Below are 26391 nucleotides of genomic sequence, written 5' to 3' on the forward strand. Positions count from 1 at the left end.
CAATGTTGTGGACTCTTTTATGGAAATTAGAGCAATATGTCAGCAGATACTAGCTTATTGCCGGTCGGTATCGGTGTTTATTACACGGCGTTGTTGAATACTTGATTCTGATTGGTTAATCACAGCGTTCTGTGGTCTGTTATTTCTTTATAGCAAACCGTTGCTATGTATAACAGACCGTTGCTATGGACGCAGTTCTGATGTCGGACTCTGGCGGTCCGTATTTGAGTCAAATTATTGATTTCTTAAGTAAGTAGCTGTGTAATAAGCGGGATAATGTACAGCTAGCGGGTCATTGTTGTGAAATAAACCCCTTCAGGGCGATGCAAGACCCTGTGTGTTTATTTCACAACAATGACCGGCTCGCTGTACATTATCCCTTACATACTGTATGTTGGCCAACAAGAAAGATATGACAGAATTTTTAAACTCTCAAATATCTATTAGTATCCTCATCAGTCAGGTTATAATGGTAATTTGGGATTTTTAAATGTGTTTTGCATCAAAGTGATGAAGGAGTTTGATTGGTCAGGTTGATGAAATAGCCAAAAACAGACATAACCAACTGGTTATTTCATCAATTTTCAAGAAAATAAACTATGCAATATAAAATTTCACATACAGTGATAGAGGATTTTCACCCACGTCTAATAAAGGTAGTCCATCTTGAGCAGGTGGTACCTAAGCCCCAAGGAAGAGCGCTGGGCTCGAGGGCTGGGAGGAAGAGTTAAAGGAAACGCTGCTGCGTCTGCTCTACAGGCCCAATGGATGTGGAAGATCGGCGGATGATCTGGATACTTTATCACTCGACAGTGGAGCTATTTTGGCTTCATGTAACACTGAGCAACTCTCATAGGAATGAACGGGAGCCCGCCTCCAATGCTGTATTAGTTCTCTTTATACATCCATGGTGCCACCTCTAATTTCATACATATGATAAAATTAGCTTATTACATGTCTTTGTTGAATACTCAATTCTGATTGGTCAATTACGGCATTCTACGGTCTGTTACTATGGACGCAGTTCTGGTCTCGATACACAGCAAGAGGACTATTTTTTTTTTTAGCAGAAGCAATAAAATCCTTTTGAAATCAGTGTTTTTGTGTCAAATTATTGATTTGTAAGTAGCTGTGTAATAAGTAGGATAATGAACAGCCACCTGGTCATTATTGAGAAATAAACCCCAACAGGGTGAGCAACAATGACTGACTCGCTGTACAATTATCCCTTACATGTAATCCCGGTCTTTCCTTTGTTTCGCCAGAGTACAAAGAAGGAGCACTTACAAAAACAAAATATTTATTCAATTTGTTCATTAAGATTATCATACATTTTTGCATTGAAACAAGCTTCATTTTGGTACGGTGAGTCGTGTGTGTCCATTTTGACGAGGATCTTGATTGAATACGTCGAATGCTTCCATACACGAAGAGACACTTGGTTGTTGATTTTCAAGAAATGTACGTTTTCCTGGAATAAATCGCTTGATGAGATTAGAGCAAAGGTTGCATTTTTTTTTTTTAAAAAAAAGGAAGACTGCTTTAAAAAAAAGATATGGAGACATTCCAAACTATACAAACAAGATCCGGCAGGCCTATATGTTCTGAGACGAGGTCAGGCATGTGTTTGAGAAGCACTTTTTGGTTGAGCTTTGAGGCAATGTTTGAGATGGCCTTGCTGGTGATGAGCCCATATGTATGTTGATGTGGTTATGTGTGTGTGTGTGTGTGTGTGTGTGTGTATGTGGGAAGCAAACGGATGTGTATAAGAAGCAATGAACTGTATATGAAGAAATGTACTTGCAGCTGCTGTGTGTGTGTGTGTGTGTTAATGTGTGTTTTTGTGCTCAGAAGGAGAAGTATTTGGTGAACCACTCCTGTTTTAGCCCCTCTGACCCCCTCTGCTCCAGATACGGGCCCCTAAAAAACACACAAGAAACATAAACATTAACATTTTTTATATCATAATTAATATATTGTTTCAGAGCATTGTGCCTCATTCACCAATATCTTTTTAAAGGACCAGTGTGTGGGATCTGGTGTTATCTTAACGGTGAGGTGAGGAGATTGCAACCAACTGAAGCCTCTCCCGTGTGCCAAGCGTGTTGGAGAGCTACGGTGGCTGACGTGGAAACGCGAATGGTCTTCTCTAGAGCCATTTGGAGTTATTTGGAACGTTATCAACTCCGGCCCAAGCAGGAAAAGTTAACAAAGTTTGGTTTGTACGTTCTGGGTTACTGTAGAAATATGGCGGTGCAACGTGGCGAACTCCATGGAGAGAGGACCCGCTCCCTATGTAGATATAAACGGCTCATTCTAAGCTAACGAAAACACAACGATTCTTATTTATAGGTGATTATACACTAAAGAAAACATACTTATTAATATCTATAAAATATATATATATATAATATACATTTATATACATAAATAAATACATATTAAAAAATAAATAAATGCATAAATACATAGAAAAATAGAACAAATAAAATAATGATACAAATCATAATAAAATAAGAGATAAGGTATACCTTTATCAGTCCCACAGTGGGGAAATTTGCAAAAATCATCATAATACGACTGTGGTATCTTATCCTGAAGAAAGCAGTTTGCCGAAATCTCGATCTTTCATTGGAGTAAGGAGTGTGCAGCTTTCCTGTTCCCTTCTTATTAGATTAGTAACATCGCAGCCAAGATATTAAAATGTTCCTACCTGATTGATTGGGCCTGCAGGTGTGCATGTGGCTCCTGGCAGGAGGGCGACACGTAGCGGATGCCCGTCTGCGGTGAGGGGCAGACGGGGAGCGGGGCGGTGGGCGCCGGGGTGGAAGGGATGCAGGAGGTCCGGGACCTGGTGGCGCGAGGGAGGGAGGGGGAGGAATGTTGGCTGAGGGAGAGGTTGGTGTGCTTGTGTGGAAGAGAGGAGGAGGAGTAGTGGGAGGTGGTCTGAGGCTGGGAGGTGGACTGGTGGGGGAGGGTTGAGGAGGAGTGCTGATGGACGGAGGAGGAGGAGGAAGACGATGAGGAGGAGGGGGGTACGAAGATGTTCCTGTCGTAAGTACCGGCGCTGGGGATGCTGGTGACACGAGGAGGAGACTCCATCTGCTTCCTCTGTTGGGACGACAAATTCACATTATAGTGTAAATAAAAATCCACATGATTAAATAACACTTAGATTCACGCTGGCACCTTAATTTGTTCTCCAAACTTGCACAGCATTTTGGGGCGGAAAAACTGGCATGGTCATTTTCAAAGGGGTCCCTTGACCTCTGACCTCAAGATATGTGAATGAAAATGGGTTCTATGGGTACCCACGAGTCTCCCCTTTACAGACATGCCCACTTTACGATAATCACATGCAGTTTGGGGCATGTCATAGTCAAGTCAGCAGACTCACACACACACAGCTGTTGTTGCCTGTTGGGCTTCAGTTTGCCGTGTTATGATTTGAACATATATTTTTATGCTAAATGTAGTACCTGTGAGGGTTTCTGGACAATATTTGTTACTGTTATATACATACATTTGCATAAAACAGGCATATTTGCCCACTCCCATATTGATAAGAGTATTAAATACTTGACAAATCTCTCTTTAAGGTACATTTTGAACAGATACAAAAAACAAAGTGTGATTAATTTTTGAAATTAATCACGATTAAATATTTTAATTGATTGACCTCACTTATATTTAGTCATATTTTGACAATACAAATAGTCACCAGAGAAGTAGGTTACACTGCAGGAGTGGTTTGTGATGTTTTGATCCCTTTTTTCCACTCTCTTCGTCGCCATTGAAATCCAAGCTGACCACAGCATTCATCATTAGCGGTCAAAACGTCAGTTAAACAGCATGCATGCTTAAATACTGATGTATGCTTAGATTTACCAGCCTAGATGGTCTGTGATCACTTATCCATAATTGACACCAAAATGAATGTCAGTAAGTTAATGCACACTGGATCCTGCGCTGAGATGCTTTTTGTTTTTGACATGAGATATAAAGAGATCAATGTCCAAAGTCAAACATATGGTTCAAGATTACATCATTAAACTTGAATTTTTTAAAGTTGTTAGTTTATTATTTTTTCTTATTAGTAGTAATTAAAAGCAGTGTGATGGTCACATGACTCAGCGCGTTGTCTTTCCGACAGACTGGTGATCTGTGGAGTGGGAAGCGTGTCAGTGGGAAGTTGGCTCCGGCCCAGTGAGCACTTCTGGCTGGAAGGAAGCTCGTTTTGATGAATACATTATGAACAAACAGACTCACACTCATGGTTGGCGTGACGCTCCCGGGGCGGGACTTGCCGTCACGAAGCCTGAGGGTGCTGTTGTCCCCGGCAACAGGAGGGTGGAGCTGCAGCTGATGCCTCTCCTCCTAGAGGGAAGGAGGATGAGGAAGGACTTTCATTGGCCTCATTCACAGTTGGTGTTGTTGTTGTTGTACTAGAGTTGTGTCTGGAGGGTGCACTTGTTTGCTACTCTGCCTCATGCCACACAGATGGTAGACGCAGCAACTCTGGCAGAGGACACGTTGAAAAATTTTCTCCTACGCATATATGATGATTAATGAAGCGTGTGCTACTTTGATTTGGTTTGAGTGGTTAAAATGTCCCAGTTTTACATCAACTCTTGGTCACTACACTGTTAATTAGCTCCAAGAATTTCTCAAATTCCACCCGTTGGGTCATTTTGCAGCATTTTTATAAACCACCAGTTTAACAGGGTCTTTATTTGATCTCAACTAAAGGTTCACCTACTCGCCAGCTCTGGAGCTTTTTACTATATCGCACGGTTCTGAACTAAACTCAACTTTTTTCAAAGATTGCTTTTTTTAGGCATTTTGCCTCCATTGGATAGCAACAGTTAAGAGACCGAGGTCCTGTTCAGACCTGGTATTAATATGCGTCCTGAGTGATCGGATCACATGTGGATAACTCTAAGTACAGGCGTGAACGCACTCAAGATGCAATGAGGACACATTGAGATCCGTTCTTTCAGACCACATTCAGAGGTGGTCTGGGCCACATATGGCCACATTCTTTTAGTAGTGTGTACGCGAATGTGTCCTGGACATCATTAAGGACCGCCTACTCAACTGACGTCCCACTGGGATCCGCAGGGTCTCTGCGATCCTCAGGTGAATAAACCAGCAGACACAGACGCCTGTCTACCTCGCAGCATGGAAACGGCCATCTGAACCTCTATGTCACCGGGACACCCACAGCTCCACATGAATGAGAAGTCCTAGAAGAGCTCAGATTAATGGAAACTAAATCTGCTAATGAGGACTGTGTGATGCTACCAAAAGGTGCAAAACAAGCGAGTAAGTGGACCTTGAGTTGAGATCAAATAAAGATATTGAACCCTGCTAAACAATACAAGCTTCTCCAACTCATATTAGGAAAAAAACGTCTGTTTCCAAGGTCAAGAATGAACTGCCAAGCTCAAATATCATGACTGTGGGCATCTTCAGAGTCATTTAGCAAGAAACCTTTAAACAAAATGTTTTAAAGCTTCTGAACACCCACACACGGGTGTTTTCAATTAATGAGGCTGATTAGACCTCTGCTCAGGACTGTGTGGGCGGGTAAAGACTGTAATTGAGTGAGTCTCCTGTTAGCTTTGTTGCACCTGTTAGGGCGGGACAGATTACACCTTTATCATTCTTACTGGTAGATGAAGACCACCTTCAACCTGAGCAGAGGTCTAATCAGCAAGAATAACTGAAAACACCTGTGTGGGTGTTCAGAGGCTTTAAAGTATTATCAGGGACACCAAATCAAGAAAACTGAGAAACATGCTATAGTTAATGTACTGTTGTGAGTGTTATATGGCTACCAGTGGCCTTGGAAATAAAGTATATTGCACAAACAAGTTTCTGTTAGCTGCCTGTTCATAGTGTCATGCACAGGGACAGATTGAAAAGATAAGACTGGTGCTATCCTCTCTCTCTCTATATATATATATATATATATATATATATATATTCATATATTTACTGTCAACAAATCCAATAAAAGTTAGCGCATAATTTCCCAAAACAGCTTGGCACTGTAGTTTGTAGCAAACAGGAGCGAATAGTGCATTTGTTGGGGACTATTTCCAGCCACAGATTTGGTGCTCTTGTGAGTAGTTTCGGCAGCAGGGCCGAATGTGTGGGGTCGACTCCCTACAGCGCCCCTTGTTCATTGTAATGTAAGAACATGTCACCCAGTGCAAAAGTGATGTGTTTTTAAATGTGGGAATTTATTAGCAGAAATTAAATATAATATTCATAACTATGTTTTCATTAGCGTATAATCACCTGAAACTAAGAATTATAGTGTTTTCGTTATCTTAGAATGAGACCTTCATATCAACATAGGGAGCGGGTCTTCTTCACGGAGTCCGCCATGTTTCTACAGTAGCCCATAACGGACAAACCAAACACTGGCTCTAGAGAGAGCCTGTCACGTTTTTACCTTACCTGAAGGCCACATAGTTCTCCGACACGCTTGTGAAACTGCAGTAACGTGAGTCACAGAGTGCAAAACTGTGGTACCGCCAGCTGCCATCTGACTTTTGTTGCTCCTAGTGTTATTATGGATGTTGGTAAGGATGGCCTCTGAGTGAGGCGAATGGTGTTACCACAGTTTTGCACTCGGCGGTTCACATTACAGCAGTCTTGGAAAGTGAGGAGTGAGCGGAGGATTACTCAGTTGGTTGTAATCTGCAACCACACCGCTAGATGTCGCCAAATCCTACACATTGTACCTTTAATAGTTTGTGGACAACAATGGAGGTTTTAAGATTAAACTATATCAGACGATGACTGCAACACTAGTCAGTGGGGGATTTTGGGGGGATTTGTTGACAATAAGAACAATATACAATATCACCTGACTAATCCGTTATCAGAAGAGCAGTTTCTCAGGTGAACAAGTGATATTAGAGTCTGTAGTGTGTGTGTGTGTGTGTGTGTGTGTGTGTGCTCTCACCACTAATCGTTTAATGAGCTGGTCTCTCTCCGTCAGTCTCTCCTGAAGCCTCCCCAGCTGCAGGTCGTCACATCGAGGTTCCCTCCTCTTGCACCGTTCCTCCCGCTCACGCAGTCTGCAGTTAAATCATATACACAAAGACACACACTTTTCTCACATACCCGTCCTTCATTTTTAAACTCTGTGTGTAGTGTATTTGTCCCCTCGTCTGTCCTCTACTCACTCGTTCTCCAAGGCCACTATGCGAGCCTGCAGGTGCGTCTGGGCGCTGCTGTACTCCGACACCAAACTCTGCATCTCCTTCTTGTGCTTCCTCCTGATCTCCTCCACCTCCTCTCTCCTCTTGTCCTCCTCCCGTTCCTTCTTCTTCTCCTCGTCCACCTCCTCTTCTTTGACGTCCTCCTCCTTCTTGTCCTCCCAGTGTTTCTGCGACTCCTCCAGTTTCTCCATCTCCACCCTCAGTTTCTCCACTTCCTCCTTCAGACGTTGTGCTTCTTCTTCCAGCTGGGCGTCTCTCTTCTTCCTCAAATCTACGATTATTTCTTCTTCTTTTTTCTCTTCAGGTTCAGGATTCTCCTGTACTGACCTGATAAGGGACAGTAGATAGAAGAGAAAGATGGAAATAATGGAAGTGGAAGAGTTTAATACAATAAAAATTATGCTAAAAAGGGATCTTGAAAATGGCTGAATCATCACTGATGGAAATACCGCTGCTAACTTGGCCCACTTTTTACTCTACTATATTATTTCTACTAGTTTTCACATAGACCATAAATAATAAAACTCAAAAATCTAAAATATACACAAACGAATGTGCAACACATTACTGCAATGAACCTGTAAACTAATAGATAGCATTTTAATAGATAGAAACACAATTTCTTCAATGGGAACTTATCTTAAATCTCAATAAATTAGCATGTAGTAAGCAGGACCACGTGCATAATGAGTTTCATGGTTCTGTCTTGTTCTGATTGGTGCAATTTGACACGTTACACATGTCCCTTGTTACAATTGCCTCCGGTCTTCCTCGGCAAAGAGGGAATAAGCGTATTTCCAAAAATGTCATACTATTCCTGTCACTGCTTCCAATTCAGTATGTTACTTGGTACTTGGTCATTAGTTTTTTGACTCCAAGGATATTAGAGCTGAAACGATTAATCGATCTATCGACAGCATATTAATTGGCAACTACTTTGATAACTGATTAATAATTTCAGCAATTTACCATTTCCGCCCTCTGAAATGTGAGGATTTTATGCTTTTTTTTGTCATCGATGATAGAACACAGACTATCTTTGGTTTTGGACTGCTGATTGGATGAAACATTCAACAATCCTCTTGTACTTCACATTGGGTTTAGGGAAACTGTGATGATTTTTCACTTTTCTCTCACATTGAATCAAGAAAGAAAATATCAGCAGATGAACCGATGAAAATAATGGTTAGTTGCAGCCCTGAATGATATAATGTGGAAGTAACTACACCACTTCTTTCCTTACTTTTCCTTTAATTGCTTCTTCAGTGCTGCATTTTCTCTCTGCAGCTCCAGCATGGCACAACGGCTCTCGTCCAGCTGTCGCTCAAACACCTGATTCTGGTTCTGCTGCTTCAGATCCTTCACACACAAGCATGCATACATTAGATACACACTGTTAATATCTGCATTCATTCTAAGATTCAGACAGTGATTTATTCACGTGAACGATAAAGATATCAATTATGAAACGGCTGTGATGTGTTTGTGTGTGCAGACAAAGAGACTGAGAGGTGTGTGTTTGCGTGTTACTCGTTGTGCACACACATCCCAGTGGACGTCGCAGTGTGTGTGTGTTGGTGTTACCTGTTGCAGAGCCATCATCTGTGTGTGTGCCTGCAGTTGAGCCTGCAGGTCCTCTATCTGCTGCATGTGTCTCTGGGTCATCTGTCTGCTCCACTCGGTGTGCTGCTGGGTCAACTCTGCACGCTGCTTATCTGATATCACACACACACACAGAACCACAGACAGAAAACAAAATCAATTTGGCCCACTGTTACAGGTACCCTTCTGCTGTTGCCATGGTGAAGTGTATCCATGGCAATAGCAACTTCACTGTTGAATTTATAATCTCAATGTGTATATCTCTCTGTGTGTGTGTGTGTGTGTGTTTGTCCATGCAGCTGTGTGTGTGTTATACAGAGTGCGTTACTGTCTGCATGTTAACACTCATGCCTGAATGTGTTAATGCGTGTTAATGTGTTTACATGTGTGTGTGATACCTGTGTTTTAACGTGTGTGTACATGTGTGTGATACCTAGCTCCAGGTGGTGCATTGTCTGTAGTCTGTTCCTCTCAGACAGCACGTCTTCCTTCGCCTGTCTCTCCAACGCCTGCAGAGCCTTGGCGTGACTGTGTCTCTCCTCTCCTAAAGACTGGGGCTCCTCCAACACATCAACACACACATGTTGTCCTTTTACAGTAGTAGTTAACGATAGATACATGCACACACTCAGCATTACGATGCCTCTTCCCCGCAGTGCCATCATCAAAGCTGCTCAATTATTCATCACAGAGGAAAAACCTATGAAACAAGAGTACACGTGATTTTTAATGTACCTGCAGCAGATCCCTCAGCTTCTTGTTTATCTCCTTGGTGTCTTGGACCTCTTTCCTCAGCCTGTCAATTTCGGGGTTGCCATGGCAATCATCTCCAGAGCCCTCCTTCTTTTTCTCCTCCTGCATCGGCGTGAGCAAAAGGATTTTTAAGGGTCTGTGCGTGGTGTTGTCTGTAATCCTAAAATGATGAATTTGCGAGCAAGTATTGGATTAAATGTGTCCCTTTTGTTTAAGAAGTTGCAAACTGAAGCTTTCTTAAAATAAATAAATAAATAAACTTCATTGTGCATTCAAAACAGGCTTATGGAACTAATTAAAAGAGTACTCCAGCGATTTAGTGTTGCACTTCCATTAAGTTGGGGAACGGTCAAATCGATGCCACTGAAATATCCAGACTTTTAGTCTCGAGTATGACTCAAGCTTCAAAACACTGGATCCTGCATAACGCAGCTAAAAGGTAAAGAGCGTTACACCCTTCCTGCCTGGTAAACACACCCACATCATTCAAACTCCACATCGCAGGCTTTCTGGTAAACTGTCACGCCAAAGCTTAAACACCCAGGTGACATCATCAGGGTCGCAGAGGTCATTATACGACTGCTTTCACAGGCTGAGAAGTATTTACACATCTTAATGTGTGCAGTTTGAAAAGTCGGATATAAACCTATAGCCAAAATAAAAGATGACACATTAAAGGAACAGTGTGTGAGATCATTGGTGCTGATGGTATCTGGCAAGTGGATGTTTAAGATCCGCCTCAGGCAGTTATTTATGAATGTTTGTACTTTTGTTATCGTGTTCTTGGTTGTCCTCCACGTCTCTGAACCATAGAGGAGTATTGGTTTGATGTTACAGTTGAAGAGACTGAGCTTTGTCCACCGGCTGATTTCTTTGGAGCTCCAGATGTTCTTAAGTTGTATGAATGAAGCCCTTGCCTTGCCGATTCTGGCTCCGACATCTGCATCCGTTCCACCCTGCTTATCGATGACACTACTGAGGTATGTAATGGCTTTTACTTCTTCAAAAACCAAGATGACGACGGCTAAAATGCCGAACTCGAGGCTTCAAAACGGCAGTCAACGGGTGACGTCACGGTGACTACGTCCACTTCTTATATACAGTCTACGGGCATGATAGCTCTCCAAAAGTGAAGCCAAAACAGAACGCTCATCTTAAACGTCAACGTCGCAGTCGATCATGTTCATTTAATTGCGGGAAGCCAAAATCGTGGTTGCAATTAATATTCAATTAATTGTGCAGCCCTCCTTAGTTTTAAGAAAAGTGTCTTTCAGTGCTAGTCTAGATCAGTCCCAGACCTCAGGTTCACCGCCCAAATCTTCATCTCGTATGAACAGTAAACTAAACAGTCTGATTATGAGGCTATAATTAGATGTTTTTTAATGGAGAGAAGCAGTATGCCTGGAGGTACCGAGAACAAGGATCACAGATGGTTTCAAGTAGTTTGTGAAGGAGACTCACCTGCTGTGACTGCAGCTCGCTCAGTTGACTCTGCTGCTCAGATATCTGCGTCTGCAGCTCCTGCTCCTTGTTCTGCCATCTCTGTTCGCTCTCAGCGACGGCGGCATTCATCTCTATCCTGAACTCTGCTCTGAGACGATCCTCACACTCTGCCCTGGAGGCACACAGCAGAACAAGTAGTGAGGGAGCGACTTAACCTACATGCAAATGCACTATTTGCTTCTTCTCGCTACACTGTGTACTCATTTTATAGTGTTTCTAACTCACTTTAAGAGGACGATTATTTTAAGATTTAGGTTTATTTAGGCAGATGTGGTGGAAACCTGATAATTTCTCACTTTTCGTAATAACTTTATTTCATAACTGCCCATAAAAGCATGTAAACATAGTAGTAGAAGCAAACCCAATATACAAGTATGAACCTGAAAATAAGTATAATAGGTAAATTAAATAAAAGTAATGGCTGTTTTCAGTGTGTGTTACAGTAATGAAAAAGATATGTAGAATCACTATATGAGACAGGACAGGACTAATTGGCTTTCTGAAAACCATTATGGCTAATGTTTATTTGGATTGTGATATTGATTTAATTTTCATTGATGTACTGACACTGTTGTTTGCATCACCATGTATCCTTTTTATTGCTGTAGCTAATTTCTTGTCATGTTCTGTTCTGGTGAAACACATTACCGTCAATGAAGCTCATTCAAATTAAACTGAGAGAGGGGGGAAGATGCTGGAGGTTGTTTGTGAGCCACAGTTTGAATGATTTGCTTCTCAACTTTGATCTTCTCCAGTCATCTTTTAACAGGATGGCGGAGGGTGATTACAAGCAGAGTGGAGGCTTTGTAATGTGAGCCTAAGCTGTTCTGGCAGGTCGGTGTTTGTTCTGCTACCTGATCCGGTCCTCGGTGTGCCGCTGGCTCTGGTCGAGAAGACTCCTCTCCGTGTTCAGTCGGCTCTGCTCCAGGACTTTCTCCTCCAGCCGGTGTTTGTCGGCTCTCAGGGACGCCGTCTCTCTCTGCTGCCTGTCTCGCTGCCTCTCCGCCTCCTCCTGCATCCGAGCCAGTCGACTCCGAGTCTGGTGAAGCTCATCCTCCAGACGAGAGCACTGCGGTCCACACGTGGCTGCCGCTTCGGGGGCCACCTGCTCCGTCTTGTCCTGCTGTTGCATTGTTGACTGCAGCCTACAGATCTAAACGCACAGAATGAACTCTATTATTATAAATCATCTTATATTTAATCAGCTAAAAACACACATTCAACTAGTGTAAATTTGACCTCTGACCTCATTGGTGGCATCTTTCATTTTAGTCCTCAGCTCCTCTCGTTCCCGCTCCAGCTTGCTGCGTCGCTCCTCGCCGTTCCTCCTCTCTTCATCCAAACGCGCACACACCTTGCAGGAAAATTCGTCCTCATCAGCACCATTATTACAAGAACAACTTGTCTTCTTTTTAACCCAACTCTCGTCTCCTTATTACTAAGCCTAATTAATAATTAGTCATGATGAAGTGCACATTATAAGAAGGCTCAAAGGGCAGGCAATTATGTGATAAAATCTCATTATTTCTCTACATTTAGTAGTTTGAAAAATATTCATTAAATATGCTCTTTCAGAAGCAGCGGGTGGGAGGGGGGGCCTAAAGGTTTCACGAGATGATTAACGTGAGATCAGACACAAAACAGTTATGCTGCACAGATTGCCCTGATTTTTTTCTGATCTTTGCTTTTATTTAAAATTACTTTTTGGCAAATCATGATCGCTACTGCATTCGCTACGCATTCAGAGTTATAAACATGTATGTGCACTAGAAATGTGTGTTTATTATTCATATACATTTTATTCAATATGTATATATATGTATTTTTTTTTTTACATGTGTTTATGTTTTTTATTTTCTAATAATTTTTCTTTATTTTTTCAATTATTACTTTGAATGTATCTTATATTTTTTGATTTTCATTTAGTCATTATCATAATTGTCATTATTATTATTATAATTGTAATAATAATTATTATTGTTATTATTATTATGTAGTTAAAATATATCTGATACAAGGATAGGTTCATTTTCAATAATATATCATTACAAAAAAAAATTCTATAATTATTAATTTCTTTTGTTATTTTATTTTATTTTTATGGTTTCAATATTTGTTTTAATAAAAAAATAAATGTTGATACATGTTGGAATTGAATTGTAAAATAAGCCTTTTGCCAATAAAAATAAATCTTTAAAGAAAAAAAAACAACTTTTTGGTTGACCTGGTCATGGTTCATTTTAAGGCGTCACAAGTGGGTGAGTCCTGATGAGGCAAACTGCTGAATCTCGTTTTGAATTTAGAACTAGATCGCCTAGTTTGACAGCTTGGTCTAAGTTTCGTGAGCCGGCGTGTCGCACTGGACGGGCTTATTTGCATAAAAGATGAGATTTTTCAACATAATACAATTACAGACCCTCTCAAACTCTCCAAAACATGCACTGGACGACTGCTTCTCCTGCTTTCCATATGAAATTAATGGAAAGCGCTGAGATGCCCTACGTCACCACCCTTTATCAGGTTCCCAGATTAAGTGATCTCGGCTGGAGAATCCTGATTTCTGTGCACGTTTAACAGAGTTAAAATTAAGTTTTTTTTTCATGTGACTCACACAGACTCAGAGCAGGGAAAGTATCACTGTTGCAGCTGTGTGACACGATGAAAGGAAAAATTATTTCTCACAGCAGTTCGTCCTTGTATCCGGAATAATTAAACCCAAAGTCTGACTGAAACTAAAATAATTAAGCCTATAGGAGCCGACTGCCACAGCTGAACAGCAGCAGGCTATTTTTAAAATTCTGATACAAAGTGCACATTATAGAAAAAACTCCTCTTTCACTACAGAGCCTGTCTGAAATAACCCCCTCATGTGTGTGCAGACAGATGCTGACCTCTTGGTTGGTCTTCCTCTCTGAGCTCAGAGCTTCTTGGACGCTGTGCAGTTCGGCCGCGTGCCTCCTCATCACCTCCTCTATCGCCTTCCGCACCTGCTCCTTCAGTCGTTTCCTGTCCTCATCGGCCTTCTCCACCAACCTTTTCTTCTCCTCTTCCAGCTTCTGCTGCACATTGGCTCTCTCCGCCTCGACCTGCTCGATGTTCTTGTCCAACTGCGAGCGAACGCGAACCCTCTCCACCTCCAGCTCCTTCCTCTGCCGCTCCACCTCTTCCTCCTTTTCTCTCCTCAGGTGTTCTTTGATCCCTTCCACTTCCACCTTCTCCTCCTCTCTCTCCCTGCGCACTCTGTTTCTGTCCTTCTCCATCTTCTCCTTCTCTTGCTCTCTTTCCTTCTGGGAGTTTTCTCTCTCTTTCTCGATCTCCTTCTGCAGCTTGTCTCGCTCGTCGTCGGCGTGTTTTTGGATGCGACGCAGCTCCTCCGTCTGGGCTCTCACCATCTCAGAGCGCAGGCTGGACAGGGCCTCAGCATGCTGGGAACAAACACAACATACAACGTCATGGCCACTTTATTAGGTACACCTGTACAATCTGCTGTAGGGTTGTCAAACATACTGGATGACCTTAGGGCCAGAACCGGCCTACCAAAGGGTCCAATCTGCCCCACTGGATGACTTTGGAAAGTGTGAAACTTACAAAGAATTAATTAATTCCAGTTTCTCAATAAAACATACTGCTATTCCTATGTGTCCACTGGAAGTTGTGCTGTCCTAATAAGAGTAGCAGACCCTATGCTGGATACGCTATTATAGATCCTACGTGCTCACAACACTTATACGCTTGACGCAACACAGTCAAGCATAGGCTCCTGTTCATGTAGGAGCCACTGGTGGAAAATGTCTTTGTCAAAAAGGAGAAAAGTGGACACAGAGTGTACATTTTCTCTGTCATTCATTTCTTCACAGATAGTAAACCAGTGTGCAGTGCTCAAGGAACTTAATATTCGGCAGCACTATCAGACGAATAACACAATAACTTACAAGGACAACTGAGAACAGAGAAGATAAACTAACTGTTGGCAGGTTTGAGGAAACAGCAGTCGGTTTTTAGTCGTAGCGAGACATCTCAAACTGTTCATCATCTGTTTTGTAAATGGGATTGTTCATTAATTGTGAATGTTTACAGAATGTACTTGTACTTATTTACACCAAAAGAAGGGGGACACATTTGGAGATGTTATTTTTAGGTCATTATGCAATGGTTTTACTGGTCCAGCCCACTTGAGATCAAATTGGACTGTATGTGGCCCATGAACTAAAAGGAGTTTGACACCTCTGATCTACTGCAACCCAACGCAATAGCTCTTCGGCGTGCTGTTTTACCTGGCGTATCTGGCGGGCGTGGTCGTTGTTTCTGCCGCTGCTCTGCAGATCCAGCTCTCTGTTCCTGCTCTGCAGGCGGCTCACCTGGCTCCTCAGCTCCTCCACTTCAGTACACACACACACCTCGCAGCCTCCGCGGTTCAGCAGCTCCTCTGATACACACACAGAGAACACACCCCAAATAAACACCAGCAAACAGACACATGCACGAGCACGTATTGATTGATTATGCATAATAGAAGCAGAATGGACTTACAGCGGACCGATATTGAACGAGGAAAAGCCTAAAAACAAAAATCATTCTCGTGCAATAAATAAAATTCAGGGCGTTTTTGCTGACTGGGTATGATGACACTTTGATGAAACTGTTTGCCTTTATGGAGGATGAATAATGTGCGTTTGTTGCATTTTCTGTATATATTATAGTGGCGTGAGGAGAAAACTTAATTAGCGCTGAGTCAGAATGAATAATGGGAATGCACTGAGCTCAGCTGATTCTCCCAGATGTGAGCTTCCTCCAGCAGACAGGTGAGAAGAAGACAGGTAACACAGACACAGACTGGACGGACTACCTGCTCTGCTCTGCAGCTCGTCTTCCTGCAGCAGCAGCCTCTCCTTGGCGACCGCAAGCTCCTCCTCCGCCCGCTTAGCCACACCCTCGGCCTCGGACACACGCCTCCGATCCAGCTCCAGCTCCTCCTCCAGGTCCTGGAGGGAGGCACGAGTTTGGCGCGAGGGCAAGTAAGGAGGGCGATGCGGAGGAGTATTGTGGGTTGACAAGGAGCACAGGGGAATAGAAAGGAGAGGAAAAAAAAGAAGACAGATGAGGGAGAGAGAGAAGCCGACAGCAACTTTGACACAGATAAGGAGGAAGGAGAGAAAGAATGTAAATCAGAATGAAGGGAGGGCGATAGGGGAAAAAATGGGGGATGAAATGTGGTGAGTCAGGGAGCTATCTGGCCCAGCTATGAGCCTTTAATGGTCTGCTGTGAGGGCTTATGTCAGCTCTGTGCCAGCTCTCGTAGGGCTTCTTAATGCTCGTCCATGAGGTGGTAATGGTGGTGGTGCAGCGAATCTATCCTGCTCAAACTACTCATTAGCAGATAGTTGGCAGTGGGAATAGCACTCAGGGAGGGCAGCTAGTGGTTAGACAAGCAAGATCCCCCTCTCTCTCTCTCTCTCTCTCTGCATCCAACTCGCTCCCTTTCCCATCAACTCCATCATTAGCCGGGTGCATCAGAGACAGGAAGCTGCAACATTTGAATTTCCTTTCACCTCCATTTTCACAGCTTTCTAGTTTTACAATCGCTAACATCCTTTTCGTCTAATCTGTTGTCACATTTTCAAAACACAACAAGCACAAACATCTGTCTCTTGTGGATCATATACCATTAACACAATTTGAGTTGTTTTCACAGAATATGTAATGCGTCTAATTAACACGTCTCTAAAATGCTAACATTTTCTTTACATATAAGCTTACTCAATACCACAATTATGGATCTTTCTTGTCTTACTTAAGGATGTTTGCACACAGCATGCCAGACCTAATGTTCAAAACCTTAAATATAGTGTAGAGTCTCTACTTCTGCAACAACAGCAGCTCAAAAGCTCTACTGAAACAGCTGAAAAAGATAACTTTATCTTTGCTCAAACCACTGCCACCCACTCTACATCAATGGCAAGATAGGTTAATGAAAGTGTACGCAATGGAAAACATTACAGCAAAACTCCATGTTAAGACAGTCATGTTTTTGTCTTTCTTTTTCCTCTTTCTTTCTTTCTTTCTTTCTTGATGCCATGAGTTATAATTTTAATTAGAATTATTATATTATTAAATTAGTTTTTCTCGCCAAACTGTTATAATAGTTTAATTTACCGACAAAGCAGCAGTGTATATTCCAAATGTGCAAAAGTGATCAACATTTTGTTAAAAAAAAGAAACAGCTGATCAGCATTTTTGAATGAACAGATCATTGAAACATTGAGAAACAGCTGATTTACTGTAAGTTGTGTAAAATAGACTGGATAAGGCATACCAAGCGTTTCTATCTAGTATTTTGAAAGTCGTTGTGCAACGATTGACTTTGTGTTCCTCTTGGATAGAAAAAAGACCAACTGTTTTTGAAAGAATGATTTGATATTGAGTTGGGTTTGCCATGTTTTGTTAAGAGATAGTGTATAAGGAGAAACTTAGAGTTGGTATTTAACGAACAAAATGTGGTTTTGAACAGAAAATGAACTATTTTGCTAAATGTGTGATGTAGGTGTGTTGCTGTTTCTTAAAGGCCCTGACACACCAAGCCGATGGTTGGCCGCAGGACAGTTTGGGGTCGTTAGTGAACATCTGTCGTCCTAGTTTTTCCGGTGTGTCTCGCTGCGTCGGCTCTAGTCCGCCCGTGTTGGAGGGTTTTTGTGTGTGTGTGTGTGTGTGTGTGTGTGTGTGTGTGTACCTGTATTCGCTCCTGCAGCTTCACTGTGTTTCTCTTGCTCTCAGCCATCCTCTCCAGGTGACTTTCCACCTCCGCCTCAGCCCTCTTCACTCTCTCCCGCAGGGCGCTGTGCATCCCTTTCTTCTCCTCTTCCTCCCTCTCCTCCCACCTCTGCCGCTCCTCCCTCCAATCTGCCTCCATCTTCTTCCTCGCCTCCTCTTGCTCCTCGCTCAGATCGTTCATCTTCTGCTCCCATCGCTCCCTCTCCTCTCTCGCCGCTCGCCTCTTCTCCTCCTCTGCTCGGTCCCTCTCCTCCTTCAGCACCTTCACCTCCTCCAAGAGTGCTTTCACTCTTTCCTCCTCCTCCTCCTCTTTCTTATTCACCTCGTCTTCTCTCTGCTCCACTTTCTGCTGTCTCTCCTCGTCAGCTGCTTTCCGTAGCTCCTCACATTTGGCGTCCAGCTCCTGGATCTGCTCCCCGGCCTTCTCCAGCTCTTTGCTCAACTGCAGGCTCTCCTCCTGGGCGTCACTGACGTGGGCCTTGGCCTCCTGTAGCTCCTCCTCTGCAGCCTGGAGCCTCTCCTCGAACTCTTTTCTCAGCTCCACCTCAGTTCCACGCTCCCTCTCCTCCGCCTGGATACGGAAACACTCAAAGTCTGCCTGCACCTGGAGGCACAGAGGATAACCAATAGTATAAGACACCGTTTTCCTTTAGAACTGACAAAGAGGTTGTGTTTTTACTCCCAACGACACTCTGGAAACCTTTCAGACACTTTGCTCCACATGATAACATCCTACAGTTCAAATATTTTGCGGTGGCACATTCACACTTTAAATATGCTGAACCATTTGTTCTCAGAGGTGATCCAGTAACACAGTGTATAATACACAAAACATTTTTAAAGGGCAAGACTGTGGCCATAAAGGCTAATTAGCTACAGTGTTGTGACATTCAAACAATACTCGCAGTATGTGGCCAAACATCATTACCAGCCTGCGCTGCTGAAACCTTTATTCAGCTTGTCATATAACCTGATTCATAAGTAAGTTATAATATGCAGCGAGGACTCCTGAAAATATAAGACAAGGAGGAGACGCTTTGCAGTTCTGTAATCTTCTCATAGCTTTGTAGGAACTATGTATTAGGTAATTATAGGGAAAGTTATATGGAAACATGACATTTTCTTTATCTGGACGGCCCTGAGTTTTCTATTGTGTTTATACAGCGGCCATTCACTGCAGAATAAAGACTGAATTAAAATGCAGTGGCTGTCTGCAGTTATGTGGTGTTATGTTATGATATTAATCCAGACAGAGTTGTTGACTGTAACTGTGTTCGATGTTTGTTGATATTTGATTTTAACAGATCTGCTGTTCAGAGTTGATAAATATCTTTCATGTAGGGATGTCCAGTGGAAACTGACACACTGACAGCTGTTGTTGCCTGTTGGGCTTGAGTTTGCCATGTTACGATCTGAGCATATTTTTTATGCTAAATGCAGCACCTGTGAGGGTTTCTGGACAATATTTGTCATTGTTTTGTGTTGTTAGTTGATTTCAAATAATAAATATATACATACATTTACATAAAGCAGCATATTTGCCCACTCCCATGTTGATAAGAGTTTGAAATACTTGACCAATCTCCCTTTAAAGGGACTATTTGTAACTTTCAGAAATGCTTGTTAACAGCGACACCTGTGGCCGTGAAATCAACGAAAGTCAGCGTCGGGCTCGCGCTTGCTCGCTCTAAATATACCTGAACGAGCATCGCTCAAAACAGTGAGGCGACACACGTCAGCTAAAACCACAATATCACTCTATATTTCAGCTGCTTGGCAGTAATGTTAGCTGACAAAGACGAAGGTCTCTCCATGAACATGATTTAGATCTGATCCTAGTGTTGGCTTTTCCTGCCTCAGCGGGGCTCCGCAGCGTGTCTTCCTGCTCTCTCCGCCCGCAGCCGGAGAGAGCAGGAAGACACCGGCACCCGGTCGGAAACGAGACAACAACGTAACTCGTTGCAGAGCTCCGTCACTTCACAAGACACGGAGAACCTCTGTTGGTCTGGAGGAGCTGCAGCATTTATTTCTGCCCAAACGTCCACTGAACATTCACTAGATATTCTCAGAGCTAAACTAACTCTTCTGCAGTGTGGAGTTAGCGCGCGTTCACGTCTAGAGGTGGAGCGAACTGAGCGAGAACGCGCGCGCTGTCTGAGTTGAAGGCAAGCAGGCAGAGAGCGGCTACATGTGAACGTGCATATGCGAGCGCGCATGTGTCCCGACCCGGTACATTTATACGCTTAAAGAGTTACAAACAGTCCCTTTAAGGTACAATTTGAACAGATAAAAAAATTGTGTGTTTGCGTGTTGCATGAATTTGCGATTAATTGCGATTAACTATGGACAATCATGCGATTAATTGTGATTAAATATTTAAAACGATTGACAGCCCTACTTTATATTCATGTGGTAAATATACAAATGCCACTTAAATTGTAATCTGCATGAGAAATAAAGAAAATTAAAAAAAAAATGTGTTTAATAATCATCCGCTTATAGTGATCAATTTGACCCGGACAGACGTGATCACTATAAGAGGTTTCCGCTGTATTTGCTGGTAAGTGTTTACACTCATGTGATATCATGCTCCTGAATTTGCAGTAAAAAATGTCCAACAACTAACGCAGGACAACGAAAAGGATAGACGACAAAACAAACCAGACGGATGAGCGTGGCCACACATTTCAAAATAAAAGTTTAAGGTCTGTGTACATATTTCATCTCTTCAGCTGCTCTGTTTCCAGAGAGCTCATAAGAAAGTCATGTGGGTATTTATGATTCATGTTGATGTTGTATTGTGGTGCACAGCATGTAAATCAGGCATGAAGTCTGAGGCTGGGTAAAGTCACACAGGCTATCTGGACTAGGTTGACGGATGTTGTAGGTCACATGAGGGGCGGGATTGATTTGCTGCTCTCCGCTGGGAGTTTACACATTAAATTACAGCGATTCAACGCGCCCTTGAGTGAGGTCAGTTTATCTCTTGATCAGGAGGGTAAGAGTGCACACACACACAAACACACACACACCTGGGCTCCAACCCTCTGCTGCTCATCCAGAGAGTCCTGCATGTCGAGGAGGCGTGTCCTCAGCGGCGACCCCTCCCCTTCGTGACACGTCTCCACCAGGATGCGGTGCAGCTCCTCGTGGTGGGCGTGGCTCAGGGCCTGCAGCGCCGCCTCCTGCTCCTCGTTCTTCATGTTCAGAGAATAAATCACCTGGGGAGCGTCAACAACAGACGAAGAAAGATTTTTAACGATTGTTATCACACATTTAGGGATAAGTCATGCTTTTTCTTTGCAGCCGAACAGGAGCTGATCGCCATCACTCCGCTCGACGGCACGTCCCTTCTACAGTCTATGTGCTATGTTTATTAATTACTCTCGTTCATCACTGTGTTTTGTATTCTTGGTTAATTAGTATATTTTTTATATAAAGCCATTTAAGGCTTTCTTCATGATTATTATTATTTTTTTTTACAGTAGCTGAAAAGTTTTCTGTCCCTCAGATTAAGACGTTGAGGAAAAAGTGCTTTCGTACAGCGTTTCTCCTATTTTTGGAACTAACTGCAGAATAATTTAAAGCCGAAGCAGCCGGTCATTGTTGAGTTTAAGCTGACACTGAAAGATTTATTTGCAGGCTGAGTAATAGATGTTTGATAAGAAAAGATTAAAATTGTCTTTCTTATTTGATTTGTAAGCACATATTGAGTATAAAACTGTTCGGTCTTATGAACTATATTTAGATTTTATTCACTGTTTTACTCTCTTTTTATGAGACAGGACAGGATTTAAATATACAATATATTATTGCTATATGATTGCTTATATTTTAATTTTTTTAATTTGTATTTATCTAATTGTTATGTTTTTTTATTGTTTTTATCTATTGTGTTAAAATTTGACCTTAGTTTTGTCTTGCTTTTGTCTGACCTCACTGTTTGGCTTTCTGTTATATTGTCTTGTATCCAATTAATATTAATATTATAAATGAATATATAAAGCTACCATTATTATTATCATTATCATTATTATTATTAATTATTATTATTTGGCAATAGTTTTCAATGTTGCTTTCTTGACCAAAATAAAGTTATCATTATTATTATTATTATTGTTAATATTGTTGTTGTTGTTGTTGTTGTTGTTGTTGTTGTTATTGTTATTATAATTATTGTTTGGTGATTTCAATGTTGCTTTCTTGACCGAGTCTTCTTTGGAAAACAATCCTCAGTTTAATTTGACCTGGATACAGTTTACATCCTCATGGACTCATTCACTCTGCTGGGTTGTTTCCTCTATATTCATTTAACGGGAGTGCATCACAAACAGCAGGAAAACTGACAACAACACTCGTCCACAAGCACAGACATTACGGAGCCAATATTTAGAGCTGGCAGCGTTATGATAACAAATATTAAACTGACACGGACTGACGTGGAAACACAATAATCCCCAAACACAAATAATAGAGGTTAAAACTGCAACACTGACAAACAGTGCGCATCTAGTGTAACCAAAGTCCTGCATGTGAGTTAATATTATAGTCCAGTGCAGCTCAATGCAGTGAGTCTCCAGCCTGTCAGCATGAGAGGAGTCTCTCCTCCCAATATAGTCTGTGACTAACACCTGAAATATGGCCTGTTTCTCCCCACTATTCACTTTACCCTCTGCGCCATGTCTACAGTGTCATCATCTGCTCCTACTGACCCTGATGGCTCACTTACCCTCCCGCAGAGGTGTGTGTGTGTGTGTGTGTGTGTGCATGGGTGTATGCACGGGACACATACAGGCTCATATTTTACCCAGACGCCTCTCTGTCTGCAGCACACAGCTGGCACAGCACTGACGGACATTCCCTCTGTGTGTGTGTGTGTGTGTGTGTGTGTGTGTCACCACCTCTCTCTTACACACTTGCTCGGTCTCAACATTGTCAATGTCCGTTAATCTAAAGACGTATTTCTTATAATTTAGAGACAGATTTCGATGATGGATGTGACATCTTCCCAGATCCTAATCACAAACCCGCCTCTCTCTGTCCTTCAAGTCGTAAACTTGGACAGTATGTCACGCTGGCTATTCAATCACGTCACTGTGCATGAACTTTGGCTCGTGAACTATGACTCATGGCTCAGAGGACTGAAGGGGACTCTGAATTCAGGCCAGGCTCTGAGGGGAGTGTGTGTGTGTGCTGCTCTTGGCTGTCCTCTTTGGCCAGTTTTGAAAGTAAGAGCGCGGAGGGTAAGAGGGAAATTTAGCAAGCGTTCCCGCACCTGGAGGTACACTACGTGTCCAAACTTATGAGAACATCCAAACATTACGCTCATATGCCCTTCTGGGAACGCTTTCCACAAGAATTGGCTGCAAGAGAGAGCATCAGTGAGGTCGGGCGCTGATGCTAGTCCTTGTACTGTTTGTCCCAACGGTGTTAGATGGGGTCGAGGTCAGGGCTCTGTGCCGGCCTCTGATCCACCAAACACACCAAACCTCTGAAAAACATTTCAACAGATGACCCCTCAGATGATCTACAAGATAAGGAAATTTACAAAAATCTGCAAAAAATTTTTATTTGATTTTTATCAATTAATTTGACAGGGACCACCAGATTTAAAATATACTAATTATTATAACAATAATACAAATAATAGTATAATAGGACTTATAGCAGTAGCTAATTTACAGTCCTGGTCCCTGGTTAGGCTTTTAAGAGATAAAATCCAATAAAAGGCTCTAAAACAAGCATAGAAACAAACAATTAGACAAACAGCCACTATGGCTGCACAATATATCGCTTTTTATCGTGATATCAACTTGCGTGATAAACACATCGCGAAAGAGGGTGATATTGAACTCTGATTCTTTTTAGTTAGTTCAATGAGAGTAAATCATCAAAAAAACTGCACTTTAAAAATGTAATTATAATAATTTTTTACTGGTGCCTTTTGAGCTGGGTTCAATTTGTTCAATAACTAACTTCATACTTCATACATAGTCGGATGACAGACGCTACAAAGAGAAAGGGAATGTGTCTGCTGAGTAGCAGGTGTCGTATTTCATACACACGGGACGAGAGAGAGATGACGATGGCGGAGGATTTGGTGTCAAAGCAAAAAGCAAAAGCGCTTATTTGGCAATAATGTCGGATTTAAACCCAATGCTATAAGGGAACCATAACGCTAATGGGGTAATCGCCGTGAGGAGAACGAGGCGGTCACAGCCGCTGTGCGTGGCGGAGCAGCACCGAGTGGAAACTTGCAGCCTCGCAGCGAAAGCTCGACTGGAGAGGCCAGACACACTGTCATCACACATTACATTAAAGATCAAAGTGAGCACGTTACACATATTGACTGTCATCTTTTCTTGTAAAATGTCCGGTGTAATCGGTAATTCCGGTGTTACAAGTTTATTAACTAGTGGGAAATGAACGCTAATGATCATATTTAACAGTCCATTCTTTGTTTTTGCACCCCTTATGAGTATTAGACATCGCCTTAATGTTGTTTAAAGCCTTTGTTCAGATTTTATTTTCAAATTTCTGTGTAATAAGTTTGTCTCACACTTTAATTCATCTGTTTGGGTGTAAATTCTCAAGACACTTGGCATGGCAGCTCGGTCAGAGAGCGGCGAGGGCCTCTTGCTACTGTAAATCCTGTCTCGAGATCCCCTTATTGATCCTGCCAGTCGATAATGTTATTCATGTAGCCTCACAAGCCAGTGCCCGTGCTTATTGACGATAACTTCATAGTCAGCAAAGCATGAAATTAATATTCTGTCTACAGTGTAAAGGAGAGCCGGGACGAGGCTTTTTTGGAAAACAGGAGTGAGATGTAGAGTGAATGGTTGGTGCACAGAGGAGAGGTTAGGCAAAGAGACAAGCAGGCGTGCACACACTTTCTCTTACATCAGCCCCTCACCCTCACCCACACACACACACACATATCAAAGAGGGTACCGGTTGTGCTGGATTACAAAGCAGGGAACATTGTGACAGTGTAAGCTAGATAAGCACAGGAAATCACACAGACAGAATTAGAGCTGCCAATCAAGACGTGTTGGCATATACAGTATGTGCACACAAACACACACACTTTAATATGCTACTGTTGATCTCTGTGAGTCTCGTTAAGAGACTACTGTGTATTCATGTGGGTGTGTGCATGTCTGCTCACGCACAAGCTTATGTGAACATTCACAACAGCTGGCCCGACACGGTCAGCTCTCGCTTTCTTCCCATTGGCTTGTTCCGCCATGTAAACACACTCCGACGTGCTACTGGTTTATCTTTAGCAGCACCCATTCAACCAGGGCAGACCACTCTCAGTGGCTGAGAGAGAGGGAGGGAGGCGGGGGGGGGAAGGGAGCTGTGGATGGGTGAGTAGAGGAGTGAGGGACGGGCCGACGTGAGGAGGTGCGTTAAGTACAAGTGCATGACTGTGTGTGTGTGTGTGTGTGTGTGTGTGCCAGCCTCCTCAGCGCACACAGAGAGCAGAGGTTAATAAATATATAAGGTTACCACAGCTGACCCATTTCCCACTTCCTCTCCACTCCCCCCACCAAAACACTCAAATAAACCATGTGTCACATGCCCAGCATCCCAAAGCTGCGAGAAAATGCTTACACCAAATATCGGATTTGATGATTCTTATATTTCATCAGCGCTCTGGGTTTCGGTTTCATTTACTGCGGTCATCAAAGAGCTAAAGAGGGTTGGGCAGGGCTTGCATAAAGTTTCAAGTGAGAGAAACAAGTCAAGCTTCTTTTTCATTATAGCAGTGATTCTCAAAGTGGGGTTCGGGGACCTCCAAGGGTTCGTGGCACTCTGTCAGGGGGAATTATTAGCTATAAATTATAAAATTGTGCTGTATCATTAAAAAAAATTGGGATGCAACGATGCCGATACCCGGATCCAGATCTCTGATATGATTGTGACACATCACGTTAATCTGTCATGAATCACTTCACTCAGGGCACAACAAACCGTTCCTGCTGATGCTTAGCTTGGCTTATTAGCCAGCTAACTACAAGCTGGTGAGCATGGAGAAATATTTGAGTCAGTCCATATGGTCAAGTGACGCTAAGCCCAAATTAGCTAATGCCGGGTACACACTAGAAGCAGATTTTTGGCCCGATCCCACCTCCCGACAATCGTCAGCAAAACCTTGATTTTTTGATGCTTCTAAAGATTATCTTTCCAGATGTTCCTGTGGTGTGAGGTATGTTAAGAGTACATCCCCAATCAGCTCAGAATTCTATCCTGGCCGCATCGATCTCAAATCGTACGATCGGATCTCCTGTTGTGTGTGGGGAACCCCGAGGACAGATGATGACACAGTCACGTGGGAAAGAACAATAGCTAATTGAGAACCAAGCAGACTGAAGAAGGAGGGACAACCACCGGCGTTACGGCGGCCGCGGTTAATTCATGAGCTAATGCAAAATATAAGAGAAAAAAAGTATAAAGTAGTAAGATGGACTTCAGAAATGGAGTACCAAGTTGTTCATTTGTGGCAACAACACAAGTGTTT

At 42.6% G+C, this 26391-nt stretch overlaps 1 protein-coding gene across 1 annotated transcript in view; it reads right to left on the reverse strand.

Annotated features, from left to right (window-relative positions):
• Nucleotides 1-1283: 1283 nt before the first annotated feature.
• Nucleotides 1284-26391, reverse strand: part of fam184b (family with sequence similarity 184 member B) — a 28599-nt gene continuing 3491 nt past the window's right edge. Inside the window, exons 2-18 of the mRNA XM_074630094.1 lie at nucleotides 20897-21085; nucleotides 17824-18468; nucleotides 15943-16078; nucleotides 15371-15522; nucleotides 13988-14521; nucleotides 12343-12450; nucleotides 11951-12249; nucleotides 11055-11208; nucleotides 9575-9695; nucleotides 9274-9402; nucleotides 8823-8953; nucleotides 8482-8597; nucleotides 7203-7565; nucleotides 6980-7094; nucleotides 4270-4377; nucleotides 2714-3111; nucleotides 1284-1920 (exon numbers count right to left, since the gene is read on the reverse strand). Coding sequence (XP_074486195.1) covers nucleotides 1848-1920; nucleotides 2714-3111; nucleotides 4270-4377; nucleotides 6980-7094; nucleotides 7203-7565; nucleotides 8482-8597; nucleotides 8823-8953; nucleotides 9274-9402; nucleotides 9575-9695; nucleotides 11055-11208; nucleotides 11951-12249; nucleotides 12343-12450; nucleotides 13988-14521; nucleotides 15371-15522; nucleotides 15943-16078; nucleotides 17824-18468; nucleotides 20897-21085 — 3771 coding nt within the window. The 3' untranslated portion in view covers nucleotides 1284-1847. The remainder of the gene's footprint in view (nucleotides 1921-2713; nucleotides 3112-4269; nucleotides 4378-6979; nucleotides 7095-7202; nucleotides 7566-8481; nucleotides 8598-8822; nucleotides 8954-9273; nucleotides 9403-9574; nucleotides 9696-11054; nucleotides 11209-11950; nucleotides 12250-12342; nucleotides 12451-13987; nucleotides 14522-15370; nucleotides 15523-15942; nucleotides 16079-17823; nucleotides 18469-20896; nucleotides 21086-26391) is intronic.

Source organism: Sebastes fasciatus, chromosome 3 (assembly GCF_043250625.1).
Source record: "Sebastes fasciatus isolate fSebFas1 chromosome 3, fSebFas1.pri, whole genome shotgun sequence".
Taxonomy (NCBI): Eukaryota; Metazoa; Chordata; class Actinopteri; order Perciformes; family Sebastidae; genus Sebastes; species Sebastes fasciatus.